Raw genomic sequence first — 17048 nt, 5'->3', positions numbered from 1 at the left:
GATTCGCCCTTGATGAACCATTGCGAATGAAGCGTAAAATTGTGCCCTCTCCGCCCCAGTGCCATCTATATTCATAACCAAATTGCATTAATGTCATGTGTTAAGCCCCCCGCCCATATTTTTCAACTTTTTTTTCAACTTTTTTTCAAGCAAATAAGCGACCTAACTCGTTCATGTCATCAGCATAATCGCTTGGGAGAGGTCTTGAAGCCAGGAGGAGATCTGCGTCCCATCCTCTGAGGAAAGACGGGTTTGTGTAACTCTCCTCCAACCTGAGGGGGAGTTTGGAGTGTTTGGTCAACGACAGTGGTTCCTGGAAAAGATCTGAATCGTTTTTTAACCAAATCCAGCTGCGGTCTGGTGTGGGCTGCAGCCTCTGCGTGCATGTGAGTGTGTTTTCATCTGAATGAGGTAGAGGAAGAGGAAGGGGATTCTGCGCTTCTCTCCGAGAGAGAGAGAGAGAGAGATAGGGAGGAGAGAGAGAGAGAGAGAGAGAGAGAGAGAGAGAAAAGTTTGGTCTTGTTTTCCCCCCTTTGGCTCTTTTTTTAGGCATGAACGCCGAGATCTGTGTTTCATACAGCGATATGACATCCATGGATTCATATTATAGCCCCACTGCTGCGCAAGGTAGGGATCACCAGGCGGACCACTTTAGGACATTTCCAGCTACTGACACCAAATACAGCTCCACTGCCTTCCTGCCCAACAAAGGTCAGGCTTACGGAGAAAAGTCCCGGAGCCCATTCCAGCAGGAGTGCCAGTCATTGGATGCCGTCGCAGCTGGGCAAGACACTTTCAGCAAATACCACCTCTTCATGCAGAGGTCTTCTTGCAAAACACCTCCCGAGGAGGACAAACTGCACCAGGAGAGGGGACACAACGGAGCGCTCATCCCGTGCTATGGTGAGTGGAAAATTGAGATGATGCAACTTTACTGCTGTGTCTGAGTCACTAGTTTATCGCAGAGCTTTGAACCTGTCAGTCATCGCTCCATCTGCTCCCTCAGGATAGTTCAGAAGGATTGATCTGACACTCACGGTGTCCTGTTTGGGTCCAAACCACTTGTTTCAAAACAAAACGCACAGATTAAACAAATTATACTCTGTGTCCTTTCTGTCATGAAGACGTGAACGCACCTCCGCGCCTATAAAGCATCAGCAAACGTTTCTCGCCAGCAGTTATGTGCGTAACACAGTTACGAAGAGGCGTAATCTTCCCGACTATCAAATTGTCTCTTCTGCCATCAAAATTAAATTAGAGCGCATTTAATGCGATAATCTGCATTACAATCCTTAATATTGGAGTTGAGTCAGACAATTGAATTAACAGGTTTTCAGATGGCGCAAATAGTGAGCTCCAAACTGATAATATTTTCATTTCATTGCGCCGCCTGATTGGATCCAATTAGATTTAATTGCGCAGGGGCGCAGCTGTAATTGGTCAATGATGAGGGTGTGAATAAAACTTTGACCCTCGTTAGGCAGGCGGCCTCTTTCACAAAGCGTTAACTCCAGTTGAAAACACTTTCAACTTGAAATGCGCTTGTCACACTGATCGATCATGATCAGAAGTTATCACTAATAAAAAAGGCCTCACTTTTTGGGGGAAATAAAAATTTGAGGAAAATGAGCTGTTTTGCCCTAAACAGCAGAGAGTTCTATTTTAAATACGACATAAAATACAACTTTAGACCATTGTATCTGCGAGTGTTGAGAACTTTAAAAGAACAACGCGGTAGGAAACAGACAAAAACTGGAGTTTTAAGTGACTCATACATCAGAATCCTCCACCTCATCCATGTCTCAGAGCTCAAAATCAAACAGTGAGACGTTTTTATTCCATATTTAATCATTATTTTTTTAGTTTTAGTTTTACTCTGTGCACATCAGAACCATGCTGTCTGGGCCGAAACAGTTCCTCCCTTCTCTTTTGTTCCACTGCACAGTGTGTGATCTCATATCACCGTGAACGCAACATACCAACAAGGTGAGCCACCGTTCTCACAAACAGGTCTGGATAATGAAGTACGCATGTCCACAAAACTCTGTTCGAAATCATATTTCACAGCCCCGCCAATAAATTGTGCAGAAATAATATGATTCAGCTCTTATTACACAGATAATAAATTAAATATCATAACTACAGAAGGCCATAATCTTCCCCACTTTTTTACGCATGAACTCATCGCTCCGTTTGCTTTGCATTGTACGCGCTGCTTGTCTTTTAGAGTCACACTGACTTTTTGTAGCGGAGGCAGTTTCGGGATGTTTTGACAGTTTCCGGATATCGGCCTCCTGAAAACCTCTTTACAGCTCTATAATGTCAGGAGCGCAGATCAATCTTTTCAAAGGCTCACACCGCTGTTTTAAAATGGCTGTTAGGTTTTTATTAGCTATTAACCCTGACATAGATCCGGTAAATCGAGATGATATAAAATTTTTTATTATGTTGTAAATAGGCCGCAGTGAGTAAACTGCATTTTTGGGGTCTGGAATATAAGCAAAGAGAGGGAAAGACGTGTTTTATAAGAAATGTACTTTATGTATTTTCATTTGAATTTTGCGTAAATTGTGAACAGAACCATGAATGCGTAGACTATATTAATGACTTCAGGTTTAGAGTTTTAAATTAAAATATATCAGGGCTGATCGTCACGGAACAGACGGTCAATCATCTTATTTCACCACAAAGCTACTTAAATACCTCATGACCAGATTCACTCAGAAATAAGCAGCAAAAACTTTTTTTTTGCTCTGTCATTCATTCCACACAGGTGTCAAACCTGTCTGATTTTATTTTTCTGACTCTTTAAACTCTTAAAGTTTGCACATTCATCATTTGTAGAAACCGTGTGTGAATTTAAAACCTGATACATATTTAACTAGATCAGAATTCTTTGACTCATTGTGATTATCACTGTCTGAAGCTTTTTACTGACTTCTACTCTGACTGAATGGAGATAAATTAAAGGCAGCAGTAAAATATGCTGAACTTTCTGAATGGGGGGTGATGATAAATGATTCCTGATGTTTTTATTGGAAAATGCTGGAGTATTTCACTTCCTGGCTCATTTCTTTTATCAAACCTGTATTTTACATACAAACACACACACACACACACACAAACACACACACACAGCTCGGTGTAGTTTCAAACTGTCAGAGATCTGCTGTGTTGTTATAGTTTGCAGCTTCACTCAGAGGTAATGTGATGACTGCTCTCAGAGCTGTCTTGAGGTGCAGCCGGCCAGCTATATGGAAGTGATAGAAAGCAGCACCACTGCCTAATAAACATTTACATACATTAGAGTCGCTACAAACACAGTTGTGTTGTTTCTGCTCCACAGACTGCCAACCATATTGTTACATGAAATCAGCTCTTGGAGCAAAGAAACAAGTAAAGGTACAAAACAAACACTCTCCTTCAGTAAAAGTCCTGCTCTCAAAACTGAATCCAAGAACAATAATTGAAATATTAACTGTAAACTGTGCTTACATGCTCATTAGATACAGTGTTTTTCCTCAGTTTGGACTGTTTTACACTGAAACATGTGCAAAATATCAACGAGCAACTGCACTATATTTAACAGTAACATCATTCTTAAATGTGCATGAAATAAAAAATATCCTGAAATCATGAATCTGCACGGTCGACACTTTGGCCATCAAAATATAAGATGATCAATCACCAGTGTGTCAGAAACTATCAGTCTGATGAGTGACCTGATGAAGACACACAGGGGCCTGGGAGGTGATTCATTCTGTGTCACATCTTTAAGCAGCACCTCCATGTCTTTGTTATCCTCCAGAGACAACACGCTGCCTTCGTTTGATGTGTCCGTATCTTCTCTCAGTGTCTGACCTTTGGCTCGGCTTTCCTGCCCTCCTCTGTTTGGAGAGGAGGGCGAGTGGCTTTCCCTTAACATGCACACAGCAGAGAAAATCCATTTGAAACCCTCATTTGAAACCCTCTGCTGCTCTTTGCAACATTTGGGGTTGGACTGCAGTTTTACAGTGTAAACTACACGGTTTATACGAACTGTGGCACTTTGCTGCTGTGTGGGCTTTGAATCGATGGACTTATTGTAACAGCCTTTCATCATTTGAAAAATGCCATTTAAAGTGTTTAAGTGAAATTTATATTTTAAGCAAACAGAGAATTTGATACAGGCCTGATACCCTGCAGGGGCGGTTAGAGAGATTATCTCTGCTAGGACCAACAGTGAGGTGTGATTGCACTGCCTTCTGAGATTCTGTCACTCCTCAGATTTTTCTCTCTTTTTTTGTGCTTTCACCATTTCAAAACCCAGCACAACCATTTCAGCCCTTTCGTAATGGCCGTCTGTACTGATTGGCTGGAGCAGGGAGTAATGGGAACCAGCCACACAGCCCAGACAACTGAGGCACACTTCACCAAGTCAATGACATGAGTGGAGGTGACAAGGACTCAGGATCATTTTACCATTTAGTTTAGAGTTTGGCAGGGTAATTTACATTAGGCTCAGTTTGCATGGTCGAGTGAGAGCAGCAGGCCAAAAAGGACTCATGAAGTCCAAGACTTCCTTTGGTCTTTTTGTCACAGCTTCATGTAAACTGAACACTTACAGAGAAGCAGGACTGCAGATCAGCTCAGAACCTTTCTTTAACCCACTGAATCAGTCTATCACATATCACGCGGCATAATATCTGTTTATTTAAGAATCACGCTTACATATTGAAAAACAGGTGGTTTCAACTGACGACTTGTGAAAAGCTAATTGAACTTGTTCGACGGCCTACTTTTTTTTATTTATTTCCTAAACTATTTAATATAGACTAAAACACTGTGTGTGTTTTTAATCAGCAATATAAATACTTTAATAGTAGTGTTACCCTGTTACAATGGCTCAATCCTTCAAGGGAAGATTTATTTATTTTGTGACTAAAAATGAGCTTTTCTTAGTTGTACATTGGGGATCTAACACACTGTAAACTCTGATTCCAAAAGCTTCAGGACTGCTTAAGGACAGGTGTTGATTTAAAAGTGTTTTGATGGAAACTGGATCATTTTTTCAATTATTTTCATTTTATGTGCATGCACAAAAATGTACTTTTCCAAGTTTGTCGCATTTGTGTGGAATGTTCTGTTTCGATTTAGAAATGTTGTTTTGTTCCGAAGGCTGGGAAAAACATGTGGAAGCGAGGTGGTTGGAGGGAGGGAGACACAGAGGGAGAGTGCTAGAAAGACAAAGAGTGTGTGAGAGGTGATTAATCAGACTTTGGTTTTATGGGGCTTTTTTTTGGCAGTATAAATTCTGCATAGGCTGCCGATAGGAATCGTTGCTCTGATCACTCAGCAGCACAGTCTTCTGCCATTATGCTTGTAAAACATGCATGCGTTGTATCTAAGATCAGTGTGTGTGTGTGTGTGCTGGACCTGAAGTTACACCAAGCAAGTGAAGCAGCAAGCTAGTCCTTTTATTTGTGTTTCCAGACAAAGACAGGAACTTTAAATTTCATCCTCAGCAGAGGGATTGGAATCATTTACCTAAAGCTGTTACACTGATGAAGTGAAAGTTATGTGACAGTAGTAGTTTGGATCAGCTCATTGTCTAATTGTCTGTTATACAAATGTAATGTTGTGGTTCATTTTCATTGTTCTCAGACAAACTGTAAATACCAGCTTAGCCCAGAGCAGCCGTCACAGTTAGCAGCGAACTAGTGAAGCAGTTAAAAATTTAGAGAATTTTTCTTCAGGAGTTGGTGGTGACCAAACGTGAGGCTAAAAAACTCATAAGGAACTTAGTATTTCCGATACTGTGCTTCTAAACTGCCTGTTTCTTACAGGTACAAACATGTTGATGCTGTATATCAATGTTGTGTTTTTGTTGTCCCCCACGTGTCCACAATTTTAGATTTGAGCCAAAGCAAAATATACAACACTATATTTAGCTTCAATTCAAAGTTCTCTCTTCAAATATTAATATAAAATGGTTAAATGTAAACTACTGTTGATGCAGCAGAGTTCACCGTTTGTTATATAGTTTAATAATACTGCCATAAAGAAAACTACACTGTAGTCTCGCTGTGCAAGTAAAAACCCAGCTGAGAACATCTGTTAAGATCTTCTGTGATGTCTTCGCAGTCAATGTTAATATGAGTTATTCAAGACTATTTCAGTCTGGATAAATATAATGTTAATTGTCCCAAGAATTGAATTTATTATTTATTAATTAATGTTATTTCCCTCTGGGATTAATACAGTATCTAAAAAATTATTTAATTTTAACAACACTAGCTTGAATACTTCTAATTACTTTTATTATATGTTTTGTATGTAATTTATGAACACAAAGACACATCATTCCTGCTTGCTTTCATTGTGCATCCTACTTCTCAGCCTGCCTGAAAAGTTCCACCATTCAACAACGCTCCATGTTAGATTCCATGTCAGTAAAATAAGAAGCAAAAAAATATTCACAGCTCAGGTTATTACTTTCCTCTGTCGTCGCTTCTTTTACTTTTACCTTCTTCATCTCAGCTTTGCTCTACAGTTTCTGAGCAACATGTCGTTAATCTTCCTCATTCACCGTGTGGTGTGTAATTTATAGTGTTTCCTCTTAACAAGGTGAGCTGACCCCAGTCATCCCAGTCAATAAAGAAGCAGGGAAGGTGCCCTGTCGCTTTACAGCCAGTTAAATTACACTTTGATGTTGCCCCCTCGTTTTCAGCTGCGAATTAATAGGTGTCCACGCTGAATGTCTGGCTCACAATATCATCATTTTTTGCAACCAGTTTGTAATTGCACAGTGAAGTTGTGATACCGAATTAAAATCAAAAATAAATATTTAGCTGTTGCATGTGAAAATTTTGATGTAGCACACTCTACAGCGTGTTTGGGAGGTATTGTGGGTATATTTAATTTCTGCAGAGCTTTCTACGTACCCACCACACAAAGCTGCTGTCTCTCTGCGCTGTGTAGAGTAATTGGAACAGATGCTGACTGCTGCAGTGAAAATAGAACATTCTGTGGTTGCAGCTAAAAACATTTTGCATGGCATTTTCATCTGAAAAGAAAAGAATTTTGGTTTGTGAGTTCTCTGGGTTATTGTTGGGACCGACTTGTGTCAGAGACATGCAGAAGTGCAGGTGGAGGCTGGAACAGTAAAGGAGTCCTTTGTGTGGAAGAAAAAGCCAGTCGCACTAGTGGACACTGTGATACAGTTTTTGATGTAGCATATGTTTCTCACAGTCAGTCCTCTCTGCCTCTTTCGAAGCGTCCTGACAGGCATTATTTGCAGTGAGACTTTCTTCTGTTCCCCATACATATGGTGTTCCCTGCAGGAGGGCCTAGTCCTGTTCACCTTAGGCAGTGTTGGAAAGCAAATACACAACTACAGCAGATCGCACGGATAACAAGCAATAGATTGTCACAATATCCCACTCCTGCCAAAAAAACATCAGCAATGTGACATAAACAAGTGCTTTTGATCACTGAAAGGCCTCTAACAGCCTGACAGCTCTTGCTTTGTGGAGACTGTGGGTGCCGGCCAGGCAAATATGATTAAATATTGTATTTATGCTGGGAGAAAAAAAAACAAAAAAAAAAACATTTTTGCCCCCTTCAAGCTCAACAGGATGTGTTAGTCATGAAGCATGAGGCAATGTTGCAGGGATTAGACCCCCATGCAGCAAGCGGTCTGCCACCAACATGCAGCTCCACAGCCCCATGTTCAGCTCTGTTAGGCAAACATCAGAGGAACATGAGCCTCACTGAGCACTGAACCTGAAATGCATCGGGTCTAAAACACAGTGCTTCAGTAAAACACCGGAAAATGTTGACTGCACAGCAAGACGCTGCAGTCCTGTAAGGCTGGATGGGCTTCTGTATGTGAAGCAATGGTGTGTACCAGTACTACACCTGGGCATCAAACATCAGCTCTATCTATGTATGCTTGATAATTAAAGTGTTACAGTTGAGTCCTTAGTAAATCTATAAAATAAAATGCATGTGTCATTCGGCATTAAGTAGTCTGGCATTATGCCATGTACAGTAGCTTCTGATTCTCTGCATGCAAAACTAAAGTGGGGTCAAAGGTCACATAATAATGTCAAATAAATAAATGAATGTATGAGAGATTGAGTCAATGTTTGCACATTACTCAAGATGGCTGTAAGCTGAGGGCCACTCTTTGTGTGTGTGAAGTGTGCTGACTGAGTACTGAGACTTGACACACACACACCTCTGAGGTCTGGTCTGACAAATTGTTGGGCAGATGAGCAGCGATGTCCTGAAAATAACTTCACCCAGGATGATACGGAGCACTGTCACAGCAGTCTATCAGCTATCATATCTCGATGACGGGAACATGTTATAATAAAAAGATACTGGTTTGTTCATTGAGTCGCAGTTTTTTAGCTCAGACACTGACACGTTGGTGGAAAATCAGAGCGCTTCGTGAGGTTTTACAGGCAAAGCAGCAATAAAGAGTTTGTATAATAGTGAAAGGACGCCAATACAAAGATTTTCATCTGTTTTTATACGATTTGAAACTATTCCATAGCAGTTTAACTGTGACAGTCCTGCTGCCAGGTGACTTTGTAGCTATGAGACTTTAACCAAGACTGCAAGACTGACAAACAGTATCTGAGTGGAAGAAAAAGTGGAGATTAGTGTTTATGTGTTTAGGAATGCAGGGTGCATCTGCAGAGGTTTTGTCTTTTAAGAAAAACTGCAAGTTTCTGTCAGTCTCAAATTATGGTGAAGATATCGGCTCTGAGAGATGTCTGCTCTCCAGCAACTCACAGAATGATCTACAACACAACTGGATCCCCTGAGCAGCCATGATCCACACCATTCATTACACAGTCAGATAAACACTTTGACACATGCTCGGTAATATACACTCCATCAGATTTCAAAGTGTCAAAGAAGAAATTCCTTTGCTTCATTTTATCAAGTCCAATGAGCTATTATATTCATCCTGCACATATATCACCCGTTACAGTGAATAACAAGAAATGACTTGTTGAATTAAAGTATTAGGATTGTTTTTTACTGTAAAAATGAGTAATGTTTATAATTTAATAGATAGATAGATATATAGATAATTTATTAGATACATTTAAATACAAATAAAGTTGAAAATGAAATTTAACTATCTATAGTTTTATGACTGGTCCACTGAAATCTCTACTCTCTCTGCAGGTAAAGACAGTTCAGGTCTGACAGACTCTGATTTGGCCCCGGACTCTGACCCACCTGGAATGGACAGCAGATACCTGCCTGTGAAGGATCAAGGCGTCAAGGCGTCCTCTGATAGGCTGCCGGGCACTGACATAGCGAGCCCTTTGGACAAGGCTGATAGTGGAGAGAGCAACAAGGGCAAGAAGAGACGCAACCGCACCACTTTCACAAGCTACCAACTGGAAGAGCTGGAGAAGGTTTTCCAGAAGACGCACTATCCTGATGTTTACGCTCGAGAGCAGCTCGCACTGAGGACTGACCTGACTGAAGCCCGTGTGCAGGTAATGTGAGATGCTTATATAAAAACAAACAAACAAACAGAACAGCAGACAGAGTACACAGCAACATTTCATAAATAATAATACACTGACAGAAAGAAGCTCATGCAACCACATGCCTGTCCTATCAATAAGAGCTCTTGATCCCAGTGGTGTGTTTAAACAACACAACCCCGTGGATCCTTCAGCATCTGCAGCTCTGCAGAGATAACGTCACTCACAGAACAACATGAGAGATTTATCTGGTAATGTGGGAGTCAGGGGAGAGAGTGGGGGAGAGGGAGCTAACAGAGGCCAGGGGGCCCAGGGGGGCGCTGAGGTTTGAGCTGCCTGGGCCTCATATGTGAAGTTTTAGGAGAGCAGACTTTCATCGACATACGAGTAGACCTGTTGGACTCCGCTGTGTTTCCAAGGCATCGTCACTGTGGAGTTTTTTTTCTTTGAACCTAAAGTTTCCTGCCTAGTTTCCTCCAGCCTGAGGTGTACATCGTCTCTCTGACCTTCTGGGCCTATTAGCATACAATCGGTCATGACTTCTGTAATGCATTCCAACATTAGTGAACATAGAGGGAGTCCTCCACCATTTCTGCACCACGTCTGTGTGTGGTGTTTATGTATGGCTACCAAAGCCCCTGGATTTTCTGTGTTTTTCTTTCATTAACGTTCTGGTCAGACAAGAATGTGTCCCTGCTCTGGTCTCCAGGGTAGGTGTGAAATCCTTCCCATGGGCTTTGGGTAACAATGATAGTTCAATCATACCTATTTTGAAGCATATGATTCAAAATCACGTCTCTATTTGTTATGTTTATCAGAGGTGATATGTTTACGTTTGTGAGATAAGAGCTGGATTAAAACCGATCTTCTAGAGCGGTGACGGGGAAAGCTCCACAGTGAGACACAGGAAGTCTGCGCAGCCACAGGGTTATAACTCAACCTCAAGGTATGCCGCTCAGCTCTGCTGCTCGTGCTATCACAGACCGGCCTGTGTCAGATGGATGCAGCTTTACAGGCCACCGCTCTCCCAGCAGTCCTCTTAAACTCTCAAGTTAAAAAGATAAAAGACACGAGATGCCTTGTCAGTCAGAGAACAGGGTTCTGTACTCGATTCAGCTCATTCACACGCAAAAGGACTCACAGCTCATCAATTCTGCATCTGGAGCAAAAAGAAAAAAAAATCTATTCTCAGGAAAAGTTTTAAAACTTTGCTTAACTGCAAAACCCAAACATCACGGGGGCGAGATATTAAACCTTCTCACACACAGAAAAAACTGGCTTTTTATTTAAACAACACGAGGGCCTGGAGTTGTTTGTTTTTTCAGTCTCAGGGTTTCAAAGGAAGAGAGTTCAAATCTGAGTCATATACAATACATGACAGGGGGTCAGGGGTCAAGGGTTTCAATAGCATCACATCACTCAGATTTTCTGTTCTCCTAGACCAGAGAGTGGAGATGGTATCTGATGGGGAGCTCACCAGGTGTCCCCACAAGTTTATTATCAGCCTAAACATTGGTTAAAAATGGGGTCTGGGAGCTGAAAGAGATCAACTGGAGGCTCAGCTCAATTTTATAATATTAACAAAAAACACACCAAGTTTGAAGAATTGAAAAAGGCTGATATCATTTTAAAACTAAAAACTGGCTCCTACGTAGTTACATGCAATAATAATAAGACAATGCTGAAGTAATTCAAAGATATACACACATAAATACCACTTTTATGATTTTTTAAGTTTAAAAATGATCACTCCAAGTAAAAAAAATAAACTTTATGGAACCCTTAAAGACACAAAAAATCCAGGGTATTCAGCAGCATATTTTGTGTTATAGAATAAAACATAAAACACTGACTTAACTAAAACACTATTAGCATCGATTCTATTATTATTATATTTTTCTTAGTGACCTCAATTTACCTTTAATTGGCACCGGAAGTAAGAAATTATGGGATTGAGGATTTTGGAGGAAAAGAGAACAAACTTACATTTAATAAAGAAAAACAGCGCTCAGAGGTGTTTCAGCGATATTATTATTAGTGCTTTGGGAGTTGAACTGCACTGAAGCCAGGCTCAAGCCTTGGATTTTCTTTTTACTTTGGTTTGGAAGCTGACATGAGTGACAGCAGAGGCGGGTTATCAATCCTCTGAGCCGGTCTCCCACTTCAAAGTGTTTTCAACCCCATACAGCTCTCCTGCTGGGGCCAGTTTGGCATTTCTCTGCTCTTTCTCTCTGGGGCTGTAACATAAATAAAGCCTCATTGAAAGTCCACCAGCTACTTAAGCTGTCAAGGTCTTTACCAATTACTGTCACAACGCAGTGTGTGCAACACAAAAATATGCTCACCCTGTATAATAGCCAACAGACTTGGCACAGAGAAGACTGGAGTTATGGGTGACGCTGTGTTTTGGAGAGAAGATATGCTTTACACTTGTAGAAAAATTACGATCAAAAAGAAACCTTTTTTTTATGGTGATCGTGCTTGGATTTTGTGATCTTGTTCAGTGGAGGGGAAGATGTATGAAAACATGAAGGAAAGGGGGATTAGGTCCTCTGGTCTGGATGCTTCTTTAATTTAGAAAGAGAGCATCTCAAAGCCAGGAGTTTAAAGCTTCAGGAAATTAAAAAGGATAATACAAACAAACTCCAGTTATAATCCTATCTCACTTTCCACTTTCCTATATTGCCTCCTTAGATTTATAACAAAGTGGCCTGAGCACAGATACACGTAATGTGAGAAAACATATCAAAAGGAACATTTTTAAAGGTAAATCTGCGTCATAATAAAGATCCGGCATGGCAGGTGGCATTGAAAGCCCACCAGAGACCAGTGACACATGTTCTGATGGGATTTCAAACACAGTAATGTGCTCAGTAAACAATGGCGTCAGACGCAGAAGTCAAAGCGTCCTGTTCTTGTCAGATGACAAATAAGCAGCGGTGAGATGGACAAGTCAGTTTACATTCTGTTCCTCCAGTGAAGTAAAGGCCGCAGCACCCTGTTTACGATCTATTTTCACCTCACGTCTTTACAATTTCCTGATAACTGCACAGACACAGAAATTAACATGAGCTGTGTTTAACAAAAGGAGCCTGAATTTTTTGATGTGCTGTAGATATTATTTGTGATATTCAGCCTTTCCGTTTTTGGCAGCACGACATGGGATCATTTTTCTATTTGAAAGGGAAAGTTAGATTTGTATCTATAGAAAGGTATTTCCTTCAGATTTGAGGGGAAAGTCCCTTGTAGAGATTTAAGGAGATTACTACAAATGAAAGTAAAGATTCCAGAGTTCTTTTAGATAAAAAAGACCAATGTTGTAGACCTAGTTTCATGATATTCTGACAAATTTCCTTCTGCAGGTGTGGTTCCAGAACCGAAGAGCAAAATGGAGGAAGAGGGAGCGTTTTGGTCAAATGCAGCAGGTCCGAACACACTTCTCAACGGCTTATGAGCTGCCTCTTCTGACACGTCCAGAGAACTACGCACAGGTACAGAATGAGCACTTTAACAGGAGGTTTTCAATCCCAAATCCTTATGTAATTTATTTTAGGAAGGAGGTGGTATTTTAGCTGCTACTTATAATGTGGGTCATTTATCCTGCAGACAGGAAACAATTCTATGCAATAAAATATACATTTAATTGCCCTCAGTTTGGTCAAGAAATTTGCTGCAGGTGGGAGCACTAAAACAAAAAAAACATATAAAAACATATAATATAAAGGAACAGTTGAACATTTTTGGGGGAAATAGGCTTATTTGCTTTGTAGTAAGGGTTAAATGAGAAGATTGATAATAACTCTTATGATAATTTTTTGTTTCAGATTCAGAACCCTTCCTGGATTGGCGGCAGCAGTGCAGCCTCCCCCTTGCCAGGCTGCGTTGTACCCTGCGACACTGTGACTCCCTGTATGACGCCCCACCCCCACTCGGCCAGCGGGGTGTCTGATTTTCTGGGTGTTCCGAGCCCCGGAGCACACGTGGGACAGGCTCACATGGGCAGTCTGTTTGGAGGCTCTCCTGGCATGGCCTCAGGCATCAACACGTACGATCTCAACATGGACCCTGACCGCAAGTCATCCAGTATCGCCGCTTTACGCATGAAAGCCAAAGAGCACAGTGCAGCCATTTCTTGGGCCACATGATGTGTTGGAACATGCTAGATCAGAGTTGGGAGGGGCTCCCTTGTTGACCCCTGAAATGTCCCAAAAAACAAAAAAATCCCAGAATGGTGTGAGGGGGCACTAAAAATCTCTAAAGGCAACAATGACTACCTTCAAAAATGCTGCAATAATATGGAAAAAAAGAAAATTGGCAAAATAAGTGGTGCCATATTTTTCAGTGCCTCTGGTGGGAGGAAGCTGGGTGGAATGGGAGGTGAAGCTGTACTGTATAGGTGTAGTACTGAAGACATACAAAAGAAAATGATTAATTCAGACAAATCCATGCACTTATTTACTACAATACAGAAACTTCTGTGTGTACAGCGCTTTCAGTGTCTGCAGTTTTTTTGTTTGGTGCTGTTTTTTTTCCTATTTAAATTTTGTGCTTTATTGTTTTATCATTCATTTGGTTTGACTTTATAAATAGTTCAGCAAGCATCCTTAAAAAGCTAAAGTTCTGATTTAGTTGTGTGTATATTTTTCTAAGGCAAACATTCTCAGCATTACTCCATGTTTAAGTTAAGCCATGCTGGTGCTAATGCTTAGCTTCAGAAAGCACATTAAGAAGCTTCTCACCTCCAAAACAAATGTTACAATAACCAACTCTGAGTGTGTATTTCAGTAAGTTTAGAAAGTGGTTTTTGCCTTCTAGCATTTATTAGTCAAACAGATGAAAAGTGGTTTGCTTAAGTGTGGTCAGGGTGTAGAGATCCACCTGCCACACTGACACAGCCTGCTGATGCCCGGAGGAAGAGTTAAGTGTTGTGTGGGAGTATGAGAGGGGCACAGCAGGCCTGCTGCTCTCAGGGCTGAAAGAGCCTGGGATTACCAGGCTCCAAAACAGACACAGCTCTGTTTCCAGGAGGACAGACCCCGCTCGGACATGACTGTGCCCCTGTGCATTTCAAGTCTCACAGGTTTCAGAGAGAGAGAGAAGTGCCTACTAGTCAGTCAAACTGCCAGAAACAACACAGCAAGCAGCAGCGGCCTCCTTTGAAACAGAGGAGGATGGTGGAGATTACACCCAGTGTGTTGACACTTTTCACACTAAAAGGACGTCAGTGTTCAACAGCCTTTTCTAAATGTTAATGTGGCTGTGTTTGGCTGTCAGAGCTCACAAGTAATGAAGCAGCGCTGGCTCCCATGTCATTGTATTTCTCTCTCTTCTTCTTTATCAATGACGCCATCGACCATGTTAATGCAGAGACTTTAAGTCCTGTTAAACTGCATGCTTCTGTTTGTCATACACACAAAGAGTCAAGAGCCAAGTTAGTTTGTGGTAATTTGATTACATGCACCACTGAAGTGCAGTTTCATCTGGTTTTGGACCCTGACTCGGAGGGCAAGTGTTCCTACTGCGTTGGTTATTTTCTGGCTTTTTTTTGGTTAAAACATGGTAAATTGGCCATCTGTAGTGATATTTTTCCACCCGCATCTCCAGAGGTTTAAAACTGGCACAATAAATTTGGTTTAAGAAAAAAAATACGTAATGAGAGTGTCTCCGGCAGAGAGATATGGGTCAGTGCAACCAAAGCTGGAGCCCATCCTTGTTTTGTTGGCCTGTTTTCATGAGAGGATTGTTTTTAGTAAAATTACCATGCCGAGATAAAGCACCAAAAAGAATCCTAGTCTTTACTCAGATTTTTAAACTTTTGAACAATATGTTCATTTGTATCCCTTTGTGTGGAGATGAAGGGCAAGTTGGAGGTTAAGAGAGACGGTCCCAACCAGACACAAGCTGCACCTCTAAATTTTAAATTCATGCCTTACTGGGGATAAGTTCAGATATTTTAATATATATATTTTTGTCCTAGCAACAGTCTTCTCCAGTGACAGAAATAGCATATGAATCTCACTGGTGCTGTAACATGTGGTTATATACAAGCTGCCCTTTGTTTTCAAAGCCCGATTTAGGCTTAAAGCATAACAAAGGTTTTCATGGTCTCGGAAAGCGAACCTGATACCTTGTAGTACACCTTGAGAGAGAACAACCATCGCTAATTCCCTAAACTGAACCACATTGACTGTCCTTCTTGCTATAGGCAAGAGAAACGAGTTGCTGGCTATAACCTGTCAGCAGAGCAGATCACCCCAAAAGTCCAAATTACATCCTCTCCTCAGTCCAAATGTGAGGCATGTGTATGTATTAAGGACACATCTCAGAACTCAAGAGGGTATCCTTGCAAATGTGAGCATGTGGGGCCCCCTGTGCTCTAGCTCAGGGGTTGGACGGAGGGCGAGCCGTGAGGGCGTCTGCTGTGTTCCGGTGTTCTGGGAAAAGGACAGTGCACACAGCTGCGCTCGGGGGGTAAATGCAAAACAAACATGCCTCACACATGCTTCCCCCTCAGCTGTCATGGCTCTGCTTTCAAAGATTCACCCCCACATACACACACATTGAACTGTGCCTCTCCCTTTGCTCACTTCCACTATGTCCACTCGCCCAAAGCTGCAGCACCTCAACTGTAGGGACCGAGGCACAGCCGCACAACCGACCCAGGAAGGCTTTTTAATTAACACTGAGCCATGTGGAGGCTGTGGACGGCGGTATTGTGTGTCAGGATGGACAGGACCGTCTGTCAGCTTTCGTGTGGACTGCTTCTCTGCATATTGGGTTGCTCAGGTTTATACACTTCATATGGTTTTTATTCTCTGGTGATGTCGAGCACATCCTTTTACCAACATCTTACATAAACACCTCTTCCTCTTGTATGCTGTAATTTCTATCTTTGAGCAATAACATGTCCACTTTTCTCATTTTCTAATACTACTGAAGTCAGGTAACCAGTATCAGAGTAAATATATGATAAATATGTGTGCTGTTATGTGCATGTACATTTTTTTTTGTGCATGCAGGATGGATTGAAGTGTCATAGGACTCTTGGAAACGTTACTGAATGGATGCTCTGTTTTTATTTTGTGAGACAATTTATCAAGTTATTTGAGTGTATACTTTTGGTAAATTCGGTGTATTTTCATTAATGTGTTTGAACATTGCTTTTTCTTTGATATGTATTTCAAAGTTTGTTTCTTTTTTTCATGTTTGAGTGGCTTGGAGCCGTTTAGGGTGAGAGTATGAATTTACTCGTGCTTGTGTCATTTTTGTGTGATTAAAGTATAAGTTATTGATTCAAGTTAAATTTATTGTTAAGTGTACACTTGATACAGTGCGAGGCCAACAGGCCGACCATGAGACAAAATTCACCGCTGTCACACACGAATGCAAGACAACCATTCTTCTATTAGTAGAAGTCACTCAAAAAAGGTTTTCCAAGACATTCACTTAAGACACTGGTTGGCCACAAGTGAACAAGTTGTCTGAGGTTGTTAAAAACCCCATGAATTTGCTCTGTATTAACGCGCTGCACCACCCTGCCAAAATATTGTG

At 41.3% G+C, this 17048-nt stretch overlaps 1 protein-coding gene across 2 annotated transcripts; it reads left to right on the top strand.

The window, feature by feature from the left end:
* Window positions 1-300: 300 nt before the first annotated feature.
* Window positions 301-16540, top strand: alx4a (ALX homeobox 4a). Of its 2 annotated transcripts, XM_028402028.1 has the most exons (5): window positions 301-386; window positions 550-903; window positions 9187-9506; window positions 12860-12988; window positions 13322-16540. In XM_028402028.1, the coding sequence occupies exons 2-5, from the start codon at window positions 552-554 to the stop codon at window positions 13640-13642; spliced, it is 1122 nt and encodes a 373-aa protein (XP_028257829.1). In that variant the 5' UTR covers window positions 301-386; window positions 550-551; the 3' UTR covers window positions 13643-16540. The 2 variants fall into 2 exon arrangements, with proteins under 2 accessions (XP_028257829.1, XP_028257830.1); XM_028402029.1 differs by lacking the exon at window positions 301-386 and having other exon boundaries at window positions 423-903.
* Window positions 16541-17048: the final 508 nt, after the last annotated feature.

Source organism: Parambassis ranga, chromosome 3 (assembly GCF_900634625.1).
Source record: "Parambassis ranga chromosome 3, fParRan2.1, whole genome shotgun sequence".
Classification (NCBI taxonomy): domain Eukaryota; kingdom Metazoa; phylum Chordata; class Actinopteri; family Ambassidae; genus Parambassis; species Parambassis ranga.
The sequence above is the reverse complement of the archived record's forward strand: the minus strand, read 5'-3'. Positions and strand labels throughout refer to the sequence as shown.